The sequence below is a fragment of the Protobothrops mucrosquamatus genome, unplaced genomic scaffold (assembly GCF_001527695.2).
Source record: "Protobothrops mucrosquamatus isolate PMUCROS unplaced genomic scaffold, P.Mucros_1.0 scaffold787, whole genome shotgun sequence".
Taxonomy (NCBI): Eukaryota; Metazoa; Chordata; class Lepidosauria; order Squamata; family Viperidae; genus Protobothrops; species Protobothrops mucrosquamatus.
Window position 1 is genome coordinate 409,397 of NW_015387055.1, and position 22,335 is coordinate 431,731.

At 53.5% G+C, this 22,335-nt stretch overlaps 3 protein-coding genes across 3 annotated transcripts; all 3 read right to left on the bottom strand.

The window, feature by feature from the left end:
- Positions 1-624: 624 nt before the first annotated feature.
- Positions 625-12,229, bottom strand: PRPF3 (pre-mRNA processing factor 3). Its single transcript, XM_029284643.1, has 16 exons — positions 12,218-12,229; positions 11,778-11,936; positions 11,293-11,423; positions 7,289-7,435; positions 6,063-6,146; positions 5,574-5,794; positions 4,777-5,089; positions 4,454-4,620; positions 3,796-3,878; positions 3,483-3,626; positions 3,273-3,372; positions 2,772-2,885; positions 2,547-2,665; positions 1,935-2,018; positions 1,519-1,580; positions 625-1,151 (listed from the first exon to the last, which is right to left on the bottom strand). The coding sequence occupies exons 2-16, from the start codon at positions 11,920-11,922 to the stop codon at positions 1,005-1,007; spliced, it is 2,061 nt and encodes a 686-aa protein (XP_029140476.1). The 5' UTR covers positions 11,923-11,936; positions 12,218-12,229; the 3' UTR covers positions 625-1,004.
- A 448-nt stretch (positions 12,230-12,677) lies between these two features.
- On the bottom strand, positions 12,678-14,462 carry MRPS21 (mitochondrial ribosomal protein S21). Its single transcript, XM_015818771.1, has 2 exons — positions 14,358-14,462; positions 12,678-12,957 (listed from the first exon to the last, which is right to left on the bottom strand). The coding sequence occupies exons 1-2, from the start codon at positions 14,438-14,440 to the stop codon at positions 12,777-12,779; spliced, it is 264 nt and encodes an 87-aa protein (XP_015674257.1). The 5' UTR covers positions 14,441-14,462; the 3' UTR covers positions 12,678-12,776.
- A 928-nt stretch (positions 14,463-15,390) lies between these two features.
- Positions 15,391-21,837, bottom strand: CIART (circadian associated repressor of transcription). Its single transcript, XM_015818759.2, has 8 exons — positions 21,788-21,837; positions 19,816-19,950; positions 19,465-19,735; positions 18,037-18,324; positions 17,381-17,456; positions 16,731-16,809; positions 16,316-16,442; positions 15,391-16,090 (listed from the first exon to the last, which is right to left on the bottom strand). The coding sequence occupies exons 1-8, from the start codon at positions 21,835-21,837 to the stop codon at positions 15,557-15,559; spliced, it is 1,560 nt and encodes a 519-aa protein (XP_015674245.2). The 3' UTR covers positions 15,391-15,556.
- Positions 21,838-22,335: the final 498 nt, after the last annotated feature.

The following is a 22,335-nucleotide window of genomic DNA, read 5'->3' on the forward strand; positions in this document are numbered from 1 at the left end:
GCTACAACCAACCCAAGCAAAGCGGTTACCAACAGAAGAAGAGACGTGGAGTTCCAGCTTGAACTTAACAGAACCTCTCTCTGCAGCAAGAAAATGGATTAAACGGGGGGGGGGGGGGGGGGGTATGGGGACCACCAAGGTATCTGAAAGACCTGAGCTTTCCTAAGAGTAGAATAGCATTTTTTAGAGCCAGACATTTTAATATCCTCTCCTTGGCACTACTCCTGCAGGGCAGGAATGATAAAACCCCAAGACTGAGTGAAGGTGTACTTGTGGCAGTGGGGAAGTTGAAGATTTCTCTCACACGTGTGTCCTATTGCGCTGCAAGTCCTACAGTGGCATCAGATCAACCCACATTCTCCCTCTATTTGAGAGATTTCCAGGGAGATCAGGTCATTTCTACATGAATCATCTCCTCCAGGATTCAAATCCAGCCACCACTCACGCAGTAGCAAAGTTTTACGCTGCTGCAATGAAATAAGGAAAAAACACCCACAGAGCTAAAGATCCTTATTCATACTACTTTGCTTAGTTATTTTCCAATGGTTTTTAGAGAATGTATTTATTTTAATTTTTAACTTTTGTGCTGGTCTGCGAGCGTTAAGAACAATTGGTAACTATTCTGACAAGAGGACTTTTAATCAGTATAAATACAGGCCTCAATATAGAGTATTGTGGGAAAGCTTCAGGAGAGGAGACGATGGCTGATAAATGGCTTCTTCTTCTGCTGCTGCTTAAGTTTCAACTTGATTTCTTCCGGATTGCGTGGCAGGAAAGTTTGGAGTGCGCAATCAAGTGGTTTTAGTCCAAAGCCAAACATTAAAATCAAAACCTGTGATTTGGATCTGAAAAATATTTCCTTTAATTGTATGCATTGTACTGTGAGGAATTTGTGGGAATGAGGATTGGGGGGGGGGCACGGCTTAGAGTCTAATGTTTCTGCTCAGTTCTTGCTCTTTATGTCAAACACCCAGAAGTGTGAGAAGGGGCTCCAGAAAAGGCCGTCAGTCTGTGGGTTCTAGGACGGACTCGCTCAGAGCCAGATCCCAGTAATGCTCAGTGCCGTGTTTCTTAAAATGCTCCCGTGCCATGTTTTCGGTAGGACACTGCTTGAATTTGATCTCGCCAAAGCTTCGCTCCTTTGCCGTGCCCTAGAAGGACACAGAAAGAGGCAGGAGAGATTCTGAGCCAGCCTACGTATCGAGGGTTGCATTGCATGGATTGGAAGCTCGCGTAATACAGATAATTCCTCTTTCCTTGCCCGTGGCTTACTGGTGAAGCCCTGAGGGATTGGTTGAGCACAACATGCTAAAAACACAAACCGTGCTTGACATCTCCCACTTTTTGAATTAAAGAGGAGGGGTGCTCTGAAGGGACAACTGTACAGAGCACCCACAGTTCAGTTCCTGAAGGTGTTTCTCTGTCCTGTCACTAAGGGGGCATAATAAAAGCCAGGGCTTTCTTAGTGAACACTGGGAATCAACCAAATGCCTCAGTTAGACCGTAAATATTACTCACCTCCCAAACCAGGGAACATTTGTTGGTTTTTTTCACAGATTCCTCATCAGATTCCTCATCATCTGCAATTAAAATAAACTGCTTAGGGTGTAAGAATGGGGAAACAACTGAAGATGGATTTGTCTATTCAAAAGTACATTCAAGATCGGTCAGATGGGAAACATCCTTTATTCAAACAGAAGGTGAGAATTCTGCCCTTCCCTTAGAAAAGGCAGGATATAGACCTCTGCCAGCTCAGTAGCTCATGAAAAGAAGTGAAACTATTGGGCAAAAGTAAAAGACCAGCTCACAAAGCCATCCAAGTTCCCTCCAGTTGCCCCCCAACCTCCTTTTAGCCTTTCAATTTCAGAACCAGCTCGATGTCAAAGAGGGCTGCCCCCTTTCTAGGTCATTTGATGACTTTAAAACTTTCTTACCGTCTCCTTTTGTGTTGGACGTCTGCTCGTCCCATTTTATTCGATGTAACATGAGCCGCTTAAATTTCTTCTGTGCTTTGGGACCTTGGGAAAGAAAGCAGAAAAGGTAGAACTGACAAGCAGCATTGCCGCAAGCGATGAAGCACAACTTCACAGGCACAACAAGTGGGAGGAGGTCCCAACCATAAACTGAGACATGACTCTCAAAGGAAAAGCCAGAGAGACGAGTTCCTTGTGCTGCTTTTCAAAGCACACGTTTCTGAAGACTTGGCCTACCCCGACACGATGGCCTGAAACCGGTTTTGTTTACTCCAGGTTGCGCCAAGTGATGCTATTTCTGCGACATCCGTTCTGCAGATGGACAGATGTGTTCTGCATTCTTTCCCCCCCCCTGCCCTCCGCCCCACAAAAAAACAGACTGGAAGAACCGTCGGTGCCTCGCGACAAGTGCAGCCTTCCTGAACCCCCCAACCCTGCATTTTCCCCCTCCTCCTTCTGGAACGAGGCAAGTTCTGGACCGAGTCCCCACATTGCCTGAGCCTGCTGGAAGTTTCAGCCCCTTAGAGAAAGGCAGAGGGTGATACAAACCGGCCCGCTCGCCCGTCTCCTTACCTCCTTCTACCACCACCACATTGACATCTTTGTGTAAAACCACAACTCCGGTTAAGTACAACTGGCTGGCGTTCGCTTCAATTTTGAATTTCTTTGCTGGGTTACCTAGATTCCGGACTCTGGGGGCAAAAGAAAGGGGCAGATTGGGTCGTGGCCAAAGGAGGGAGACCGCAAGAGGGCAGGGGGGGGTAAGGTGCCCTCCCTTTGGAAACGAGCGACGCTCACCTGTAAACGGCTATGTGAACGCCCTGCGAAATGTCCTCCTTAAGCTTTTTCACCTTTTTCGCCTTCCTCTGTTCCACGGTCAGCTTTCGGGCGGCGTTTGCCTCCTCGTGAGCTCTGCAAGCACATCAATGCGGCCCACCTAAGCCCCCCCTGCTGGGATGCCCGCAGGGAATGGGCAGCTTCTGCTCCTGCAAGGTGACCCTCCCCAGGTTGCCCCCGCCAGGTCTGCGGCAATACCTTTTCTGCATTCGCATCCCCACCCACCTCTCCTTCCGTTCGGCTTCCCACTTTTACTGCTTTCCATATTTATAACCTAATGGAAGATGGTCAAAGGGATTGGATGTTTTGGCCCCCTTATCGGCTTCAGCATACACCAAAAGCCCAACCAGATCCTCCCCCAGAATCCTTGGCCCCTGGGAGGGAGGGAGGGAGGGAGGGAGGGAGGGAACAAACTCCAGGAGTTGATGGCAAACATCGCAAGGAAGAAGACGTCAGCCATACTTCTGCCTCTTGGCCATCTGTGCTCGGACATGGGCTTCTACTTTGGTTGGGTCCTGAACAGCTTCTGTCCCCAAAACTCGCATCAGGTTTGAGATTCGGACTGCGGAGAGAGAGAGAGAGAGAGAGAGAAGAGGCCACAAGGGCATTGGCTGCTGTCCCTCAAGAGGCTTCTCCCTGCCCCTCAGGCTGCTCTAAAGAGGCTGCTGCTACCTTTTGGCTCTGGAGGGGGCATCAGGCCGAGTCGGACTTTCTCCTGCAGCTCCTTCTGGGCTTCCCGGCGGGTCTGGCGACGAAGTTTCTTCTGCTCTTTTTTGGTCAGGTAGACCCCAAGGGTCACCGGCAGGTCACTGTCCACTGCAGAGGAAGATACATCATTCCCTTTGTCCCGCTGAGAAAGTCAAGGAACCGGGTGGCTCTCCTTCTGACTTTCTGGGGGGGGTCAACTGCTCCCGAGACTGCCCTTCTTCCTCTTTCCAAATGGAGCTGGCAGGTGGGGAGGGGGCAGTTTCAAGGAGGGGGTTACCTGGAGGGCTGAGCTGAGCCGGATGCTCCACCAAGTTCGTGATGCCGAAATAGTCCTCCCGTTTAAACAGATCGGTGGCTTTTCTAAAGAGGAAAAGCAGATCCACCCAATGGACAAGGTCAACGCATCCCCTTCCAGGTCATCTGCAGCCCTGTTCATCCTGGCCTGGTTTTGGGCACAACACAGACAGCCTCTCCTGGCAGGCTTTTTACAAAACCCAAGATACAGGGCAGGATTCTACAAACAGCTCGTATTTTCATCCTTGGCATCTGCTCCTGGCCCTTGTCTCCCTCTAGAACAGCGGCCCCCCCAAACCTTTGAGGCATCAGGGAGGGGGCGTGGTTCCGCCTGCTGCCTGCATCCCCATGGTTGGGCCTTTGCTTGTTTGTGTGGACCGGTTGCTGGCGTACCCCGCCCATGGCCCCGGGGATTGGGGACCCCTGCTCTAGAAGATGCAGCGACCGGCCATCCTTCAGAGCACTCCTCGGTTCTCAAGCTAAGGAGACACATGGACAACCATGATTGTCATGGTTCCAAAGGAGTGGAATTGTCCTCCCAGTAGGACAAGGGGAGGATGGCTCTCCCTAGAACCACCTGGAGCTGCTCTGAACATCCTGGGTGCCCTGCACCTTCCCAAAAGCACCTCTGATCCACTTACACGTCCATGCCGTTGGGGATGATGTAGGAGTCCCACCACTCCACCTCAGGAATGTCCCCCTCCTTCACCTCCTTTTTGGGAGTGATAAGGGCCAATTTGGTCGAGGTGTGAATTCCCGTCTTCTTGGCAGCTTGCGAGATCTCTGCCTGGAGCTTTTCTAACTGGGCCTGGTGACCAAAGAGACATTTTAAAGATCTACCAGGAAGCACAATTCCTTTTTTCTGTCCCTGCTTGCCAACTTATCCCTCAGGCGACTGAAGGAGAAACCCCCTCCCTCCCTCAGTGACCCACAGTCTTCCTCCCCCCTCCCTTTAGTGCCCTACCTTCGTCCGCAGCCGTTGGGCTATTTTTTCAAACTTGCCCTTGTCATGAAACCGGAAAGTCCTCTTTGGCCGCTGAGCTGGGGTGATGGGGACCCGGGGGTCAAAATAAGTGTTGGACTCCATGTCCTCCGAGGGCTTCTCCTTCAGCTGCTGCTTGAACTGCTCCCTCTTCACAGCCCGGATGTTCGCCTTGAGCGTCGGCATGCGGTGGGTCAGCTCCACCTCCTTACCGGTGGCGTCCACCGTGCGACCTTGCTCATCCAGAATCAGCGGCGTCGGTTTGCTCTGGTCTTTCAGCTCCACCTTCCTGGGCCGAGACATCCCCAGCACGGCTTGGGTTATCACGCAAGTTCCCCTGCGCTTGGGCGAGCCAGGAGCCCCCGTACTCGGGAATAGGACCCAACTGTTCAGAAACAGCCCATCTGGGGGCTCCATGGCCAGCCCAAATCTCCCACCCTCTGGGACAGGGGGGCACCCCAGACCCTCCTGCTTTCTGCAGATGACCACACTCCTGAAATTCATCGCCAAGCCTTATAAGGCCCCTGGCCCAGCCTCCCCCCAGGGGAGGTGGGGGCTGGGAGCCACAGGACGTGCGGTCCTACCCACGTGCTGCCCGTGTTTCTTGCTGAGGACGTAGGGGCCACCGCTCACTTACCGTGAATATGGAGATTGGACGTTGCTGCCCATGTGACGTATTTCTGCCCTATGGGAACAAATCATTCAGTCGAGTCTCATCAGCTCCCCCCCGACAGGCCCCCCAATTTCACAGACCCTCGGCGGCCTGCGCCAATACTCACGGTGGGGCGATGCCCATGGCATGCAGGTTGGCCAGTCCCACCATGTTGGTGTTGCCAATCAGCCCAGGTTTCAGTGCCAGCTGGGCTTGGATTCGGGCTTGCAACTCCGCTGCTTTCCGGGCCTTCTCAATGGCGTCGTTCATGAAAGTGGCTGCCTGCGAGGGCTGGATGGTGTTCCCGATCGGGAGGCGCTCGGGAGGAGTGGCTGCCGGAGCTTTGGGCTGAGGCCGAGAGAGTTAAACCTGGTTTATGGAGCTGGCTATGGTTTAATGTTAGAGGCAGAGAAAGAGGCAGGAGACTCCGTGCAGAAATTCACTGCAAGGATGAATGGGAAGGGAAGGGAAGGGAGAAGGGAGGAAGGAAGGAAGGAAGGAAGGAAGGAAGGAAGGAAGGAAGGAAGGAAGGAAGGAAGGAAGGAAGGAAGGAAGGAAGGAAGGAAGGAAGGAAGGAAGGAAGGAAGGAAGGAAGGAAGGAAGGAAATCCCAGTACCTGAGGAGCCGGGGAGCTGATGAAACTCAGCTGTTTCTTCCTCTCCTCAATCTGCCGTGTTGCGGCCTCCATCATTTGCTTGATCTGACGGAAGGAAGGATAAACAAGCCAAACTGTGCTACACTTCCTCGTCACTAAATGTTTCTTTTTCATTCCAAAGTCATCCGTGGCTCTGCTGCGCCAGGCTCTGAATCCCATTTATCTACAGCAACCATGCAATTCTACTTTCCATAAACCCGAGTATTTCGTCCAGCCGTGGATGAGGTGCTCCTGGAGAACAACCTGACAGTGGCTCGGGAGTTACAGAAGAGGGGCCTTCTCTGTCAAGAGAGACGGTTGCTGGAATTGGGCATGTCTAGTTTAACGAAGAGAAGGACGAGGGGGGACACGATAGCCGTGTTCCAATATCTCAGGGGCTGCCCCAAAGAAGAGGGAGTCAAGCTATTCTCCAAAGCGCCTGAAGGCCGGACAAGAAGCAACGGGTGGAAACTGATCAAGGAGAGAAGCAACCTAGAACTAAGGAGAAACTTCCTGACAGTGAGAACAATTAACCAGTGGAACAACCTGCCTCCAGAAGTGGTGAATGCTCCAACACTGGAAGTTTTAAAGAAAAGATTGGACAACCATTTGATATGATTGGTTCCGAACTTTTCCTCTAGAAAGAGTGCAGAGAAGAGCAACAAAGAGGATCAGGGGACTGGAGGCTAAAACATATAAGGAACGGTTGCTGGAATTGGATATGTCTAGTTTAATGAAGAGAAGGATGAGTGGGGACATGATAGCAGTGTTCCAGTATCTCAGGGGCTGCCCCAAAGAAGAGGGAGTCAAGCTATTCTCCAAAGCGCCTGAAGGCAGGACAAGAAGCAACGGGTGGAAACTAATCAAGGAGAGAAGCAACCTGGAACTAAGGAGAAACTTCCTGACAGTGAGAACAATTAACCAGTGGAACAACCTGCCTCCAGAAGCGGTGAACGCTCCAACACTGGAAGTTTTTAAGAAGAGACTGGACAGCTATTTGTCCGAAATGGTATAGGGTTTCCTGCCTGAGCAGGAGGTTGGACTAGATGACCTCCAAGGTCCCTTCCAACTTTATCATTATCATTATTATAAGGCGATCGGGGACCCCGTTACTCAAGCACAGATTACGCCAAGGCAGCCCTCCTGACGTGCGGGAGCACCAGTGCACGTCAAGCACCTTCCGGACATGGCAAGGGCAGGCAGCAAACCTGAAGCTTGGTCAGCATCCCTGGGCTTTCGGTGGGTGGGCCAGGGATGACCTCGGGCTCTTCCTCCACCTCCTCAAAGCGGGGGATTCGCCGTTTCTTGACCCCCGAGGACTCCTTAGAAATCTCCGAGTCATCCCCAAACACATCCTGATAAAGGGAACAGAGCAAAGGCATTTTAGCGGCCAGGAAAGCCTCAAAGTGCATCCCAGAAACATAAACCGAGGCCACGCTTTCAATAAAGTAAACCTTCTCCATCTGGAGAATGCACAACATCTTTTCAAGAAAAGAGCGAGAGTGCCCGACAGCTGAGGGTCTGTGGCGAAAGACGGCCTGACTCCAGGCGCTCTCCAGCCACCCCCGGGATGATGCTCAGGAGAAGTTTGGGGGCTGCAACGGAGGGATTTGAACTAATCTGTCCAATGAGACGCTTTAAAGTTCTCCGAGCCCACCTCCTTGCCAAGGGACTGGATGGGGCTCTGCTCCCATCCCGCCCTAACCACCCCCTGAAATGGAGCCAGGTCTTCCTGGTGTGACCCCAACCCTCTCTGGCCCAGTTAGTGGTCACATCACACACAGCAGGCCTGGCAGTTGGGGAAGGCTGAACGTTAGGAAGCAAAATGAAATGGGGCCTTAAAATAGCATTCCGAAGCGTACTATTATATCGTTTTTATTTGATAGAAGTAAAAACCTAAGACGAAAGACTTCTTCCCCAGTCAGAGATGCAGGAAAGAGGGTTACACACCTGAGTCTGTCCTACCACCACTCTCAATGAAAAGAAAAGTCAATGTAAACTATCCTATGACGGGTTTAACAAGCTTTGCCCAGTCTAGAATGAAGAGTTATCCAACTTGCAAGACACGTCAACCCTTCAGCACAAAAGATTAGTCCTTCTGCCAGAGGCTAAGATACAACACTCCATTCACAGCTTCTCAGCTTCAAAACTGATCTTTCAAAATAGAAAAGGTCAGAGATGTGTCTCTCTCTCCAGTGGAAAGGTGCACTCTCCCCCCCCAAAGGAAACTCGCATCAGCAGCCCAGCCAATGGTAAGGGATTCTGGGACTGACGGGGAGACTGGAGACCAAGATGATTACCGCATGTACAAGATGGGAAAGATCCCCCCCAAAAAAGATACATATAATGTTAAATGCAGAAATTCTTTTCAGACAGCAGCCTTAAACTTTAATCGTCAAAATACTTTTATGTCCCATACACAATGGTCCATCAAAGTGCACTGGAAGTCAGAATAAATATGCATAAAAAGTGATCTCTCAAAACGTATTACCGACAAACTGAAGCAGAATTGGGCAAATTCTTGCACAGGGATTTTACCTGCAGTAAAAACACGGCTGAGAAGAGGTAAGCTTTATAACAAATCAGGGTATCTTTTGCAGGCAAAGCAAAAGGGGAAGAACAACCCATAATCAACAGAAACGTTCCGTGGAGAAGCTGGAAGGATGGAAGTTTAGTCTGGACTCCATAGGCCGGCTCCTTCTCCACTTGCGTGGAAAGAGATCGGAGGCAGATGCCAGGTGAGGAATGCCCAGTCGTGCTTATACAGCTGCTACTTCGTCCCAAAGAGAAACAAAATGTAGGCATACAAACCATCTGCAAGCGACAGCTGAACCTCCTTCTTCGCTATTTTGGGGGGTCATACTTTACAGGGACGGTTCCTCGTCCAAAACCAGGGCACACCGTGACACACCTACAAGTTTAAGAGAAAAGGGCTTGCCCATAGTATGAAGAGTGTAGATCACCGCAGTTTAGTTCTTGAACTTCCCCTGTAGCCTAACAGGCCCCTGCAAGGTAAGCCCAGTGCGAAGGAACGGAAGAAATGCCATTGGTGGAGTCCTGCTCTCACGCCCGGGGTTTTTTGAGAAAAGAGGCAGACTCCTTTCCGAAGAGAATAGCAACCTGGAGGGACAGAAATTAATCTTGCAACTGAAGCCTGTTATATGGGGGAGTCTATGACGCCTTTGCTTTAAATGCCAGTGATTTAAAGAAACGGGGAGGGGTGTGTGTGTCTCCAAGTCGATCGACGGGTAAAAAAATAGCCCACTGACAAGTATTTCTCTGTTGTTTAACAAGAGTTACAAAGACCTTTTTCTGTCCCTTACTCAACTGCTGAACTGAAGAGAGGGATCGTGGGAGGGCCCAAAGTTAGTGAAGGATGTTAAGAACGAATCTCTTGACAAGAAAATGAAACAGGAGAGAACTTCTGAGTTTACTAACTTTCTAAAAAAAACAACGGTGGGGCAGTGTTAAAAGTTTCCAGAGGAAGAGATGCCCAACAAGAATGAAACACGGGGCTCAGAAAGTAGTTGGACCCTGTCCACCTGAATTCCCCCCACCCTCCAATTCTATTGGCCCTTGGATCCCACTTTCAGATTTTTGGAGCAACAAACTCAAAACAAAGCAAGTGATTCTCCAGGAGAGAGAGAGGGAGATATTTTTTTTGAGCAGTTTGTTTACCCTCTGAATAGAAGTTGCATTTGGAATGCATGAAGGGCAGGAAAAGGAACTGCCCACTCTAATCTATTCCTAGAGCCCTATTTAACTTCCAGGTGCTCAGAAACACAATTTTAAAGAAAGGAGTCGTCACTTGGCACAGCAGAAAGTGTGGAAGGAAGACGAATGACCGACCAGCACCAAACAAGGACGATCCAGAGGCTCCCACTATCAGAAGAGACTAGGGTATTTTCTCATTTCAAAGCCCAGTCTTTGGGGATTGGAAGATAATTCATCCTGTAAAGTACTACGGCTTCTACACGACCTCAAGAGAAACCAGAGGAGGAGAAAAGAAGACATCCAGAGGTGCTAAAGGATATGAACCCATCGATATAAAACCAATCAATAGAACAACTAGGAAGAAGCTACACAATATGGGACTAGGGAAGAAAAAACAGAGAGACTAAATATAAACCTCAGGCTACTTGCTGCTTCCAAGGAAGATTGCTTTGCAGCTAAATCCCTGCCCCACCCCAATCCAGGTGTTCAAGAAGGGGCTTCTCCACGCCATGAAGCAGGACCCCTGAATTAGCCACGACAAGATGTGTGTGACAGAAACCGTATTAGAAGGCCATAAGCAAAGGGTTTCCCAATTTTCTGGAAAAGCATCAATTCCTTCTGGGGCCGTCTACCGTGCATATTGGCTGCAGAGCGAGAACAGGAGACCGTTATCCTGTTATGCTAAGGATGACGGGAAAAGACCTGGCTGGTCACCACGTGAGAATATCAACCAAGGGCACCTTCAGTCTGACCCGAACAACTGCGTTCCTTACAGAGCGAAGCACAAATGCCCAGATTCCGCTTCTTCTAGGCCTGCGATTCCATTCAAAGCAACCATAAAACTACAGTACCCAACACGACCATCTAATGCAGATGTTTTGAGAGGAACTATTCATCCACACTGACTATGCCAGCTGTGGGTGATGGGAGTTGTCTCCCAAAATATCTGCCTACCGATCCACCTACAATTCCCCGAGATAACCGCTACAAGTCATGCCTTTCCCAACAGGCCTCTTTTCCATCCATGCGATCATCTGCAACAATTTGAGGCCAGCCTAGAACAGCTTGTGCATCCGGCACTTGTAGGCATCGCCGGCTTTCTGTACATCTGTCCTGCCATTTTTCAGTGGGGTTTACGTGCTTTAATTTGCATTATAGGCATTCTCCAGTTAAGGCCAGGTTTTCTCAGACCTAGTCCAAATGAATTGCACACAACAGCAAAGATACTCCACAGCTGCTATAATCGTCACTGTAAGATTTCTGACTGTTTCTGGCTGCAGAATTAAGGGGGGCAGAGCGGTCAAGAGACAAGAAGACCGCTAAGAAAAACAGAATCAACGGGTACTTTTTTCCCCCCCTTTTAACTTTTAGGGACCACAGTACGTAGCCATCTCTGGAAGAACGAAACATTAACGCAAGCAACGCTGCCAGTTCCTGACAACTGCCCCTCACCTCCCCTCACCCCCCTACACCAAAACAAGCCAGAAGTTCAGCTCACCTTTAATTCTCTCTTCCGGTTTCGGTCGCTGTTGGACTTGGAGTGTCGAGAGCTCCGTCCTTCCTCAACGGCTTCAAAGAGCTTATCCACAAACCTCAAGGTGGAGTCATCCAGGAAGGGCTTGAGATGATCTGGGAGGGAAAAACAGTATGGTAGTGCACAAACCCCCCTCCCCCTCAATCGATCTGCCACTATGGACCCCAAACCCCTTGTTTTCTGATATTTAACTACTCCTTTCTTTCCTCAGCATATTCCAATTGCCTGGAGGGGAAAACAGGGCAGCTGAGGTCTTTCACAGCCCTTGGATGGGAAGGGTTCGGGAGGGATTCAGCGGCCCAGCCCTGAGGCTCCATCCCCCGGTCAAGAGAGGTCAGCCCCAGAGCCAGGAGGGCCTGACCGCCTCCCCCCCCCAGGGATCTCGGGGGCCGGGAATGGGCCCAGCCCTCCCTCCCTCCCCTCCCCTCCCCCCGGGGGGGGGAACCTACCGGCCGCTTTCTTCTTGTCCATCCCTTTCCCGACGCAGTTCAGCGCGGCGGTCACCACGGTGGGCTCGGAGAAGCCGAGGACCCGCTTCACCGTCTTCTCCACCCAGGGCTTCAGCTCGTCCAGCTCCCGCTTCGAGAGCGCCATCTTGGCGGGGGGCGCTGGGGGGGGAGGGGGAGAGGGGGTCGCGCGAGGCTGAGAACGGCCGGTTGTGGGGGGGAGAAAGAGGAACACACACACACACACACACACACACAGAGCCCAGCCCCAGGAGGCGGGCCTCGCTCTCTCGCCCTTGCAAGGCCGCGGCTCCCGTCGCCGCCCGGGCGGCGGCACCTCTCCCCGGCCTGGCCTGGCAAGAAGAAGCCGCCGAACGGTCAACAGGGCCGCCGCCGCCCTTCCCTCCCGCCCCAGGGAACCGGGGCCCGCGGCAGCTCCTCACCGGCCTCCCTCCGCGCCTGGGAAGGAGAAGGCCGCGGGTCTCGCGGCCGACGGAGGCGGAACGTCGGCTGTTGGCGGCGCGCGGAGCGGAAGCGGAAATGGGGCCCGAGCAGCCGACTCCGCCTGCGCCGCCCTCTGACCTGGGGGCGGGACTTCCTGGAGGCCGCCGCCGCTTGAGCCGCAACTGTGCTGACGGCGCGCGGCCAGTAGGGGCCGCTGTTGCTTGAGCGCTGCTCTCGCTTTCCGCAGACTTGCCGCCAGGGAAGGGGAGGGGAGGAGGGAGGGAGGGAGCAGTCCCAGCACGGGGGGGGGGGGAGGTGGCCGGGGAAGGGCCCCCAGCCTCGGATGCGGCTGCCCCGAGCAAGGCGGATGCCCCGAAGGGAGAGGCGTCCCCGGCCCATGCCAACCCCCCTGGATCACGTTCAGGATGAGGACCGAATAGCAGCTCTCAAGAAGACCCGTGACATTCTATCGATTTTTATTGACTTCAACACAACTTTTCCCAGATAATAAAGCAGCGTCTCTTTAGGAAGCGGCCTCTGCCATGAAAGCCTTTTGGCTTAGCAACCAAGCCAAGGATCCGGGCGGTTTTTCCTCATGAGAAAGTGGATCTTGTTGGCCATTTGAGAGTTGTAGATTCTCCGGCACGCTTCGTAGGCCTCCCGCCGCCTCTTCTGGCATGGCTTCTCGTAATACCGCCTCCGCTTGACGTGGTCGATGATTCCATCCATAGTGAGGACTCTGTGAAGAAGAGAAAGGAGGAACGGTCTCTTTAAAAAGGCAGTGTAAGGTTTTCCACTTAGCCTCACAATTGCCCCAGCATTACTCAGGAGTTTAAAAGAGCCAAAGAAACTCCTGAACCGAGGTTTCAGCAAGCAAACAACTTTTATTTTGATCAAAATAGAGTTGGGTGACCCCACCTCTCTTCATGGCTGGTAGAGAGATGAAGGCAACAACCAGGAAAGATGTCTTCCACCTTTTATACCTTTCCAGGACAAAAAGATCAGGTCTTGGTACCAGGCATAAGATGGCACAAAAAAAATAATTCCTAGATGATGACTCTTACACAGCAACCCAGGCTCCATCCATAACTCCTTTTTCCCCCTCCCCTTACTGTGCTCTTTTCATATAAGCAATCACCTATACCAAGGGTAGGTAACCTGGGCTCTTTCATGACTCATGGACTTCAACTCCCAGAATTCCTGAGCCAGCCACACTGAGGGAAAAGGGAGAGGTTTCCAAGCTGAGCCAGGCTGGCTCAGGAATTCTGGGAGTTGAAGTCCACCAGTCATAAAAGAGCCATGGTTGCCTACCCCTGACCTATACCTAAAGCATGAAGCCCTTACTTTTCCAATCTATATATATATAAAGCATCTGATCAAGCAATTAACTACAAAATAACGATTACAAAAGAACAAAACAGTGATGACACGATAACGCTATAAGTATCAATATAAAATGGTTACTATACATAAAATAAATGCTAACGTCAAACTTAAAACATACTAAAATCACAAGCACAATAAAATCCCTTCAGCAGGAAGATCCGATGTTTATGTTTATTTATGTTTATTTAGATTTGTATACCGCCCTATCTCCCTTACGGGACTCAGGGCGATGAACGTGCACGTTTAAATCGGGCTTAATTCTCCCCCCCAACCCTCCAGCCTTCCTTCCTAAGGGTTTCCGAGACACCCACCCCCCCAATTATTTTTAACCCGTCAAGCGCAATAGGTAGCTGTATAAACCCCGGGGAGGGGGGAGGAAGGGGGGGGACACCAGAGGGAGATCTCAACAGTGCCGGATCTCCTCCGAAGTCCCAGCAGACGGGAAGGTCCGCCGTCCGCCTAACGCCCCATTCGGACGGAACCCCTGCTGCTTTCCACGCCGCACCGACCGCTCCGAAGCCTCGGCACGGGGGCTGGACAGTCGTGGTCGCCCTGCAGGGATCCGACTCCCGCCCAAACCCCGCTGCAACCACCGGGCCGAGAGGAAGACGCGCGGCCGGCTCGTTGTCCGGGAGCCGCTCGGGCGCGCCCTGTGCCGGCATCGCGCGGCTCCTGGTCGTCGGGGAACCGCGTGGCCCGAGCGCTTCCCCCGCGCGGCGCCCGGAAGGGCCGAAGCGGCGGCGGCGCTCCTACCTGGTGAGGACGCGGTAGGCCAGCTCCACGTCCCCGCCCGGGACCATCACCGTCCGGGCGATGAACTTGGCGTGGTGCGCCATCTTCACCCCGCGGACCGCTAGAAGGGCCGGGCAGCGATTTGGGCGGAAGTGCCCGTCCGGAGGCCGGAAGGTCGCACGGCCGGAAGCGGAAGCGCCCGCCGCGGGGCATCGCCGTGGCAACGGGCCCACGCCACCACCACCCCCAAGCCGGGCCGCGCGCCCCGCAGAGCGAAAATTTCCCCAGGGGATACAGGGAGACTCCAGAGCAGGGGTAGGCAACCTTGGCTCTTTTATGACTGGTGGACTTCAACTCCCAGAATTCCTGAGCTAGCCGTGCTGAGGAGAAAGGGAGAGGTTTCCAAGCTGAGCCAGGCTGGCTCAGGAATTCTGGGAGTTGAAGTCCACGAGTCATGAAGGGGCCAAAGTTCCCCCATGCTGGCTCAGGAATTCTGGGAGTTGAAGTCCACGAGTCATAAAGCGGCCTAGGCCTAGTCCAAGGGTAGGCAACCTTGGCTCTTTTATGACTGGTGGACTTCAACTCCCAGAATTCCTGAGCCAGCCATGCTGAGGAGAAATGGAGAGGCTTCCAAGCTTGTATACCCACAAGCATTGTGAAATTAAACATATTAGAAACGTGCGTTTTCTCTTTTCTTTCTTTTCCATTTAACCAGATTGAGCCACAGCAACGTGTGGCCGGGTACAGCTAGTAGGAAATGAATCTCCTTTCTCAGAGTATGTCAGGAGTTCCATTTTTGGTTTGTTCGTGTGTCACCCCCTCTTAATTATAAAAAGGAATGTAAGTTGGGTCTCAAGATTTCCTCTGAATGAGAGGAATCCTTTTTAATTACAAATTGTAATTAAATTATCCTCCTGCCTTGGTGCCTTATTGAAGTGTGGCCATACCAGGGCCTGGGTTAGGCCATATTTGGCCAAGAGAATCTAGTTTAGCATCAGATCACGAAGATAAATGTCTAAAGGATGGGAAAAAAGAACCATGAACTTCATCAGCAGCCATTGTGTCAGTATCTTTATTGAAACTAAAATTTTCCACCCTGTGGGTAGGTACAGTTCTGCTTTCTCTTGGACATATGTGAAATGTTTTCAGTTTTAAAAAAATAATGTTGGTGAAGAAGGGGAAAAAGGTCTGCAAGTCAGGGAGACTTGTCTTCGGGGGCATCAGGAGCGGCGGCATTTCACAGGCTTTCCTACAGACGCTTCACTCCCCGCCAGCTCCTCCCCAGACATCGACAAGTGGGGCAGGGACAGACAGAGGCTGCCAACAGTTCCTCTGGGGTCAGAGCTGCTTGCTGCCAGGACACCAGGCAAACTTTGACAGCGAGGTAGCTCCCCAGAGCCAGAGGACGGCATGCTAGGAGGGCAGCTCTGTGCAAGCGTCTTGGAAGTAGCCTGTGCAGGCATAACCTTTTGGAGAAAGAAAACCACTCCACAACTGCTCACGTTTGGCAAGATCTGCCCAAGCGCAGAGTTCATCTGATTAAAGTCCACTTGTCCCAGGAGAGGGTTCAAAACGGGCAACGGGTGGATCCAGGTCAGGTTCATAGCAGGCCCATTGCCCATGGGCACCGGCTGTCCCTGCCGAATTCCGATAGCGTGGTCTTGTAAGGAAGAGAGGTCCGAGGAGAGGCTCAATGCGTCATCTTGGATGGATGTGCTTCTGCTTCCCATGATCTGGTCTTCTACACAGCGGGACTGAGAGAGATGGTGGGGGGATCAAGCCGAGTGCAAGCACCCCCAAAACCCCCTTTTAACAGGACAGCAATAACACTTAGTACAGAAAGGAGAGCACATCCCAAAGCCGGCCCATGCCCTACAGCTCCACGGGTGAAGAGTGTGTTTACAGACGTACAATAATTTCAATGGGTTATGTACTGAATCCAGCCAAGTCAGGCAGAACAAAGCCGTCTTGGCACTCACCTGAGCTGCCCCACATGCCTCCTTGGCTGACACACCGTAGCTGGCCTGGGAGTCCTTTAAGGGAATCTGAGGGAACCAGATCTTGAGCATCTTTTCCACCTGCAATAGGGTGCCCAGGTATCGGTCCCTGCAAGCCAAAGGGAAATCAAGCCAGACAGATACACACATTAAGTAATGGAGCCAGCAGGTCCTTCCACACCTACAAAGCACACAAGCGAAGCTACCACACTGCTTTTAAAAGGACTCTTTCCTTGCAGAATGTAGTTCAGAGGGGGCCCCACCAAAAGTGTATTGTGACAAGGCAAGCCCCAGAACTGCAAGAGCACAGCAGTTGCTCAGTGGTAACAAGAAAGCGGTTAAGGCATCTGGCCAGGTGAGGGGGCTTGAGCAGCACTCGTTAGCAAATGACCCTTACCCCATCTGAGGCTTCTGAAGGACACCAACGATCCGCTGGATCCGATCCATGGCCACGCTCTGCTGGAAACTGCTTAAACCTGCAAGGCCAAAACACGAAGCTCAGTAAATGTGGGTTGGTGCAACTATGACTGGATGGATTAAAATGACTGAGCTCACCCCAGCAGCTTTTTGGGATAACCACAGTAGAAAACCTGCTGCCTAGAATCAGACTGCACCGGTGGAAGGGTGAGGTACAGCCAATAATCTCATCAATTCTCTATGATTTGTCCACATTGTTAACTCCAAACCCCCCACCCCACCGGTCTGTAGGAGGGACTGTAAATGGGTGGCCTGAAGGAGAAGTGTCTGATCTCCAAGACAACCTGTTGGGCTGTGTAAGAAGTTGATGCTTCAGAGGCTTCTGAATTACAATGGGACGGGATCGATCCCCCAAGCTGTGGCAGTTTCTCTACGAAGGGCCGGCTGTAAGGGGACTATCGGAGTCAAAGTGGCCAGAGCACACATCTCCATTGGCTGCCTCCAACAGGGCTCTCCTTCCAGGACAACACTTGCAACTTTCCAAACCCACCCACCCCCCCAGTTGCCAGGGCTTCCAGCCCACTTCGCTCCCATCAAGGCACCCAGGCAGGGGCGTCTGCTGCTCCTAACCTCGGTCAAAGCATCCCATTTTCAAGCGATTCAGAAGTTCCGACAGGGGGCGGACAAAGCCTTGGAGTTCCCAGCACTGTAAAAACGGAGCACAAAAAGAGTGTGAAGTGTGAAAAGCTGCACGACAAAATTTGAAAACGGTTCTTTGAGGAAGAAGGAAAAGATCAGGGAATGAACAGAAGACTATCTATTGATGTTTATTCCTGGGTCTCTTTTGCATGCTTTCTTGTAAAACAACACAGACCCAGCCACTGTCCCTGTCAACGGGGGCAGTCTGGCCTGTCTGTGGGAGAAGACTTGGGAACCAACGAAATTCCTCCTGCTTGAACCCTACTGGCAGAGCCCCCACTCCAAAATGCCCTTTCCAAGGTCTCAAGGAGGACTGACCAAATGATGCCTCCTTATGAAAATCAACCTCGTCAGCTGTGTGGCCTCTACCATTCTGCCAAGTGAAAACCGATCCTATTCAGCGTGGTGACAACTGCTCACCAAATCCCCAGTGGATTCTTGGGCACTGGACCTCTTCCCTTTCCATCGTACAAGGAAGGAGCAATGGGACCACCATCAGAACCAGGGGTTTCTTGGGTGGGGCTCCTCTCGCAGAGAGAAATCCCTAGCTGCCCATCCTCCCTCCGGGGGCTGGTCAATGGACTCACCTTTTGGGCAAAAGCTTGGTCCCCTTCCGTCCAACAGAGAGAGTGCTGCGTCTCTTCCGCTGCCGCTTCCTTCCTCCGCGGCCTCTTTATCCCAGGTGACGACACAGATGCCACGGGGCACGGAGGGGGCCGGTTGCCTCCTGTGGCGCTGCTCTGAAGCTTTCCGCCGCCCTCGGCCCTCTTTCGGTTCACCCTCTGTCCAGGCAGGCTTCCGTTTGGACTGACCCGGTGGCTACGGAGTGTCTCCCCAGGACCCTCTGAGTCGTGGTGGCCACCAGAGCCAGGAGGCTGCCATCCAAGGGGCCGCCTCACCCAGCCCTTGGGGCCCTGGTCAGGCAGGCCCGGCAGGAGGAGGAATCCTGGGCCATTGAGGCAACCGTGTCTCCTCGGCAGCCTCACCTCCTTCCCATTGTTGAGAAGGAAGATTCTGAAGCTCCCCTTTGGTGACAGGAGATGCTCTTCCTCACCCTCCTCCTCTTCCTCGCTGGTGGCACTTTCCACTGAATAGAAAGACTCCCAGGAAGAGATGCTTCTGGTGTCCGTGTCATCCATGGATTATCTCGATTGCTAAAAGACAGGGAGGGGGGTGTCCATCAGTGTTTAGCTATTTCCACAAACGTTCCTCCCTCCCCCGTTCTGGGACTGAGAGGCCCCCTCCTCTTCCTTTAAGCCAGGTGTTTCTCAACCTTGACAATTTTAAGGCATGTGGACTTCAACTCCCAGAATTCCACAGCCAGCAGCACTACAGGGGACAAAAGCCACCACCTGGCTGGGCCAGTCTGTCGCGGCAGCAGCCACAGGTCCCCAGGCTTTTCCAGAACAAAAAGATCAGGTCTGGGTACCAGGCATAAGATGGCACAAAAAAAATTAATTCCTAGATGATGACTCATACACAGCAACCCAGGCTCCATCCGTAACTCTTTTCCCCCCTCCCCTTACCGTGCTCTTTTCATATAAGCAATCACCTATACCTAAAGCATGAAGCCCTTACTTTTCCTATATATATATATATATATATAAAGCATCTGATCAAGCAATTAACTACAAAATAATGATTACAAAATAACAAAACAATGACGACACGATAACACTATAAGTATCAATATAAACTGGTTACTATACATAAAATAAATGCTAATGTCAAACTTAAAACATACCAAAATCATAAGCACAATAAAATCCCTTCACGCGGAAGGTGCGAAGCCAGGGCGAGGCCACCGAAGCCCCAACCGCGACCTCCCCCGAAAGGACTCGGAAGCCGCCTCTGCGCAGTTCGGGGGGGGGGGTCTCTGACCAGTAACCTCCCCTCCGTCTCCGACTGAGCAGGGCTCTCGGGGCCGCCGTTCCATGCTCCCCCCCGTCCCCCGATCTCACAACAGCAGGCAGGCGAGCTCCAGAGCCGTTCTACTCGCTTCGTTCAAAACGCACCGCTGGGGGACCCGAGATCGCCCCGGCCCCGGGCTCCAGATGGGAAACGAGCCGAACCCCGAGACTGACTTCCTGGCCACTCTGTCCGCACAGTCCCGGGAGGACCCCGCCCGAGCCCAGCCTGCCAAGGCGCCCCCCTCCCCCGACGCTCTCGCCCGAGCCCACTCGCTCCTGGCCCGGAATAAGGAAATCGTCCCGCTTCTGGCCCGGAATAAGGATATAGTCCCGCTCCTGGCCCGGAATAAGGATATAGTCCCGCTCTATCCCGCTCCTGGCCCGGAATAAGGATATAGTCCCGCTCTATCCCGCTCCTGGCCCGGAATAAGGATCCCGCTCTATCCCGCTCCTGGCCCGGAATAAGGATATAGTCCCGCAGTATCCCGCTCCTGGCCCGGAATAAGGAAATCGTCCCGCTCCTGGCCCGGAATAAGGAAATCGTCCCGCTCCTGGCCCGGAATAAGGATATAGTCCCGCTCTATCCCGCTCCTGGCCCGGAATAAGGAAATAGTCCCGGCTCCTGGCCCGGAATAAGGAAATAGCGCCGCCCGCCACGAGCGCCGATCCGCTCCCGGAAGGTCCCGGGCCGCCCGGCGAGGCAGCAGCCAAGCCGCGCCCGTCACCCTCCAGGCGGGAAGCGATTGGGCAGACGCGGCAGCTGCACCGGACAGCCCGGCGGCCGCTCCTCCCTGGCCCAGCGCCCTTCGGTCGAGGCGGCCGGCGAGCTCTGCGCACCTGACCCGAAGCTGGGACGCCCTTGCCCCGGGCCTCCTCTGCCTCCCCGCCCGAAGCCCTGCTTGGAAAAACGCTACCCACCGGCTGCTCCGGGCGGCTCCGACGACGAACTGCCGGCCGCCAGGGAAGGCGAGGCGAGCCCGGCTCAGGGCCCGGACCACGCGGCCACGTGCCGAGGCGCACGTGCCCGCAGGCCCCGCCCCCTCCCCCTCCCGGCCCGCCGCGGCCCCGGCCAGCCATTGGTTAGGCGGCGCGGCCCCGGCCAGCCATTGGCTCGGCGCCGTCCAGCGGTGGGCGGTGCGGCGCCCCCATTGGCGGGCGGCCCGAGCCAGGCGCAGGCGGCGGCACGCGGGTCGCAGCGAAGCAGCGGCGAGCGGCCCGCCCCGTGTCTCTCCCGGCGCGTCCCCGCGCACGTGGCGGCGGCGTGGCCGAGCGGCCTCCGCGGGGTTCTGCTTTTGCGGGACGGCCGGCTACCGGGATCCGCGAGCTCGTCTCGCGCTCCCCGGCCTGCGGGGCGCTTCCGACCCGGGCCGCTACCGGCGCGCACGGCTGGAGAAGGGACGAAAGAGGCGGCGCGGTTGAACGGACGGCGGCGGGGCTGCTGGCCGAGCGGCCCACCCGCTCCCCTCCTTCGGCCTTGGGACGAGGCTCTCCCCTCCGGCTGCGGAGGAACTGTCCCGCCGACGAAGCCCCCTCCCTGCCCCGCGGCTCCCATCGGTGCGGGAAGCCCGCCGGCCACTCTCTCTCCTGATGGTGCGCGCTCGAGGACGGATCGCCCCCGGTCCCCGGAAGCCCCGCTCGCCCGTTACGCAACCCTGACTCGGCTCTTGGTGTCGGTTCGTCTTCGGGGACGCGCAGATCCCGAGTCTGCCAGAACGTCCCGTGATCGTCACAAGCGTTAATCGGGATTATACGATTTAGTAGAGGTGTAAATGCAATGCAACGTCGTGATTTGAACGCGCCTCCATCCCGGGAGGGAGGGGGGTGGACAGCGAGAGAGAACCCCAGTTCTTCCCAAAGGGCCAGGGACACACACACACACCCCCAGCCGCCTCTTAACAAAGACAACACAACTTTGCTTGAAACACCCATAAAACAACACCACGTTCCTCTCCTTCCCGTGAACTCCAAAAAACCATGGAATGCTGGCGACATGTTCCAGTCTGTGCTGTGTTTTTAATGTCACTGAGAATTAAGATTCAGCCATCGAGCTTAACCTGAGCAGGGGGTTGGACTAGATGACCTCCAGGGTCCCTTCCAACTTTATTATTATTATTACTACTACTACTACTACTACTACTACTACTACTACTACTACTACTACTACTACTACTAAATCAAAGCCAGTGGAGACCCTGGCTTTAACCTGGACTGGCATAGCTTGGGTTCCACCGCATACGCAAGTGTCACACTGGGGGGGGTGTGTGTGGTTTGAACAAGAGACAGGAAGCAACCCTCTCCTTTTACTTGAGAAATAAATGCACCGTGCCCCCTTTCTCCCTTCCGCCCCTTCACAAAAGGCAGAGGATCTGCTACGGAATCGCTTGGCTGTCCCCCTCCCGTGCTCCCTTGCCATGTTCTGCACCCCCACCCCCAGACTGCACAATCAGGCAAACACTGGCCGGGCAACTGGGTCGCCATGACCTGCTTTCTTCCAGGGTGGCAAAAAACCAGCGCAGAAGAGGGAGCTGGTGGGGTCCAGCCCAAACTGGAGGGAGGGAAGGAGTCCTGCGTTTGCCTGCCTGCCTGCTTCCCTCCAGGCATGGGCCCTAATTGGGTAGAACCAGGATTCCATCAAGGCAGGTTCTGCTTCTTGTCTTTTTGCCAATCTTCTATCAGCAAGATAACAAAAGGTCATTGGCTGCAAGGACCTTTGGCCCCCCCACTGCGGTGGCTGCACCAATTGGTTACCTTTCCAGGCAGCAACAGCTCTTGTGGTTCTCCCCAGTTAAGCAACAAAGCCTATTCCATGGAGGGGTGTGTGTGTGTGTGTGTGTGTGCGCGCGCGTGTGCGCAACCCTTTCTCTGCCAGTCACGCTCTTTTTCTTTTATCCTTCACTATTTATTATGGATTCAGCAATGCATAAACTTCCTATATCAGAAAAATAAATTGTGTGTGTGTGTGTGTGTGTGTGTGTG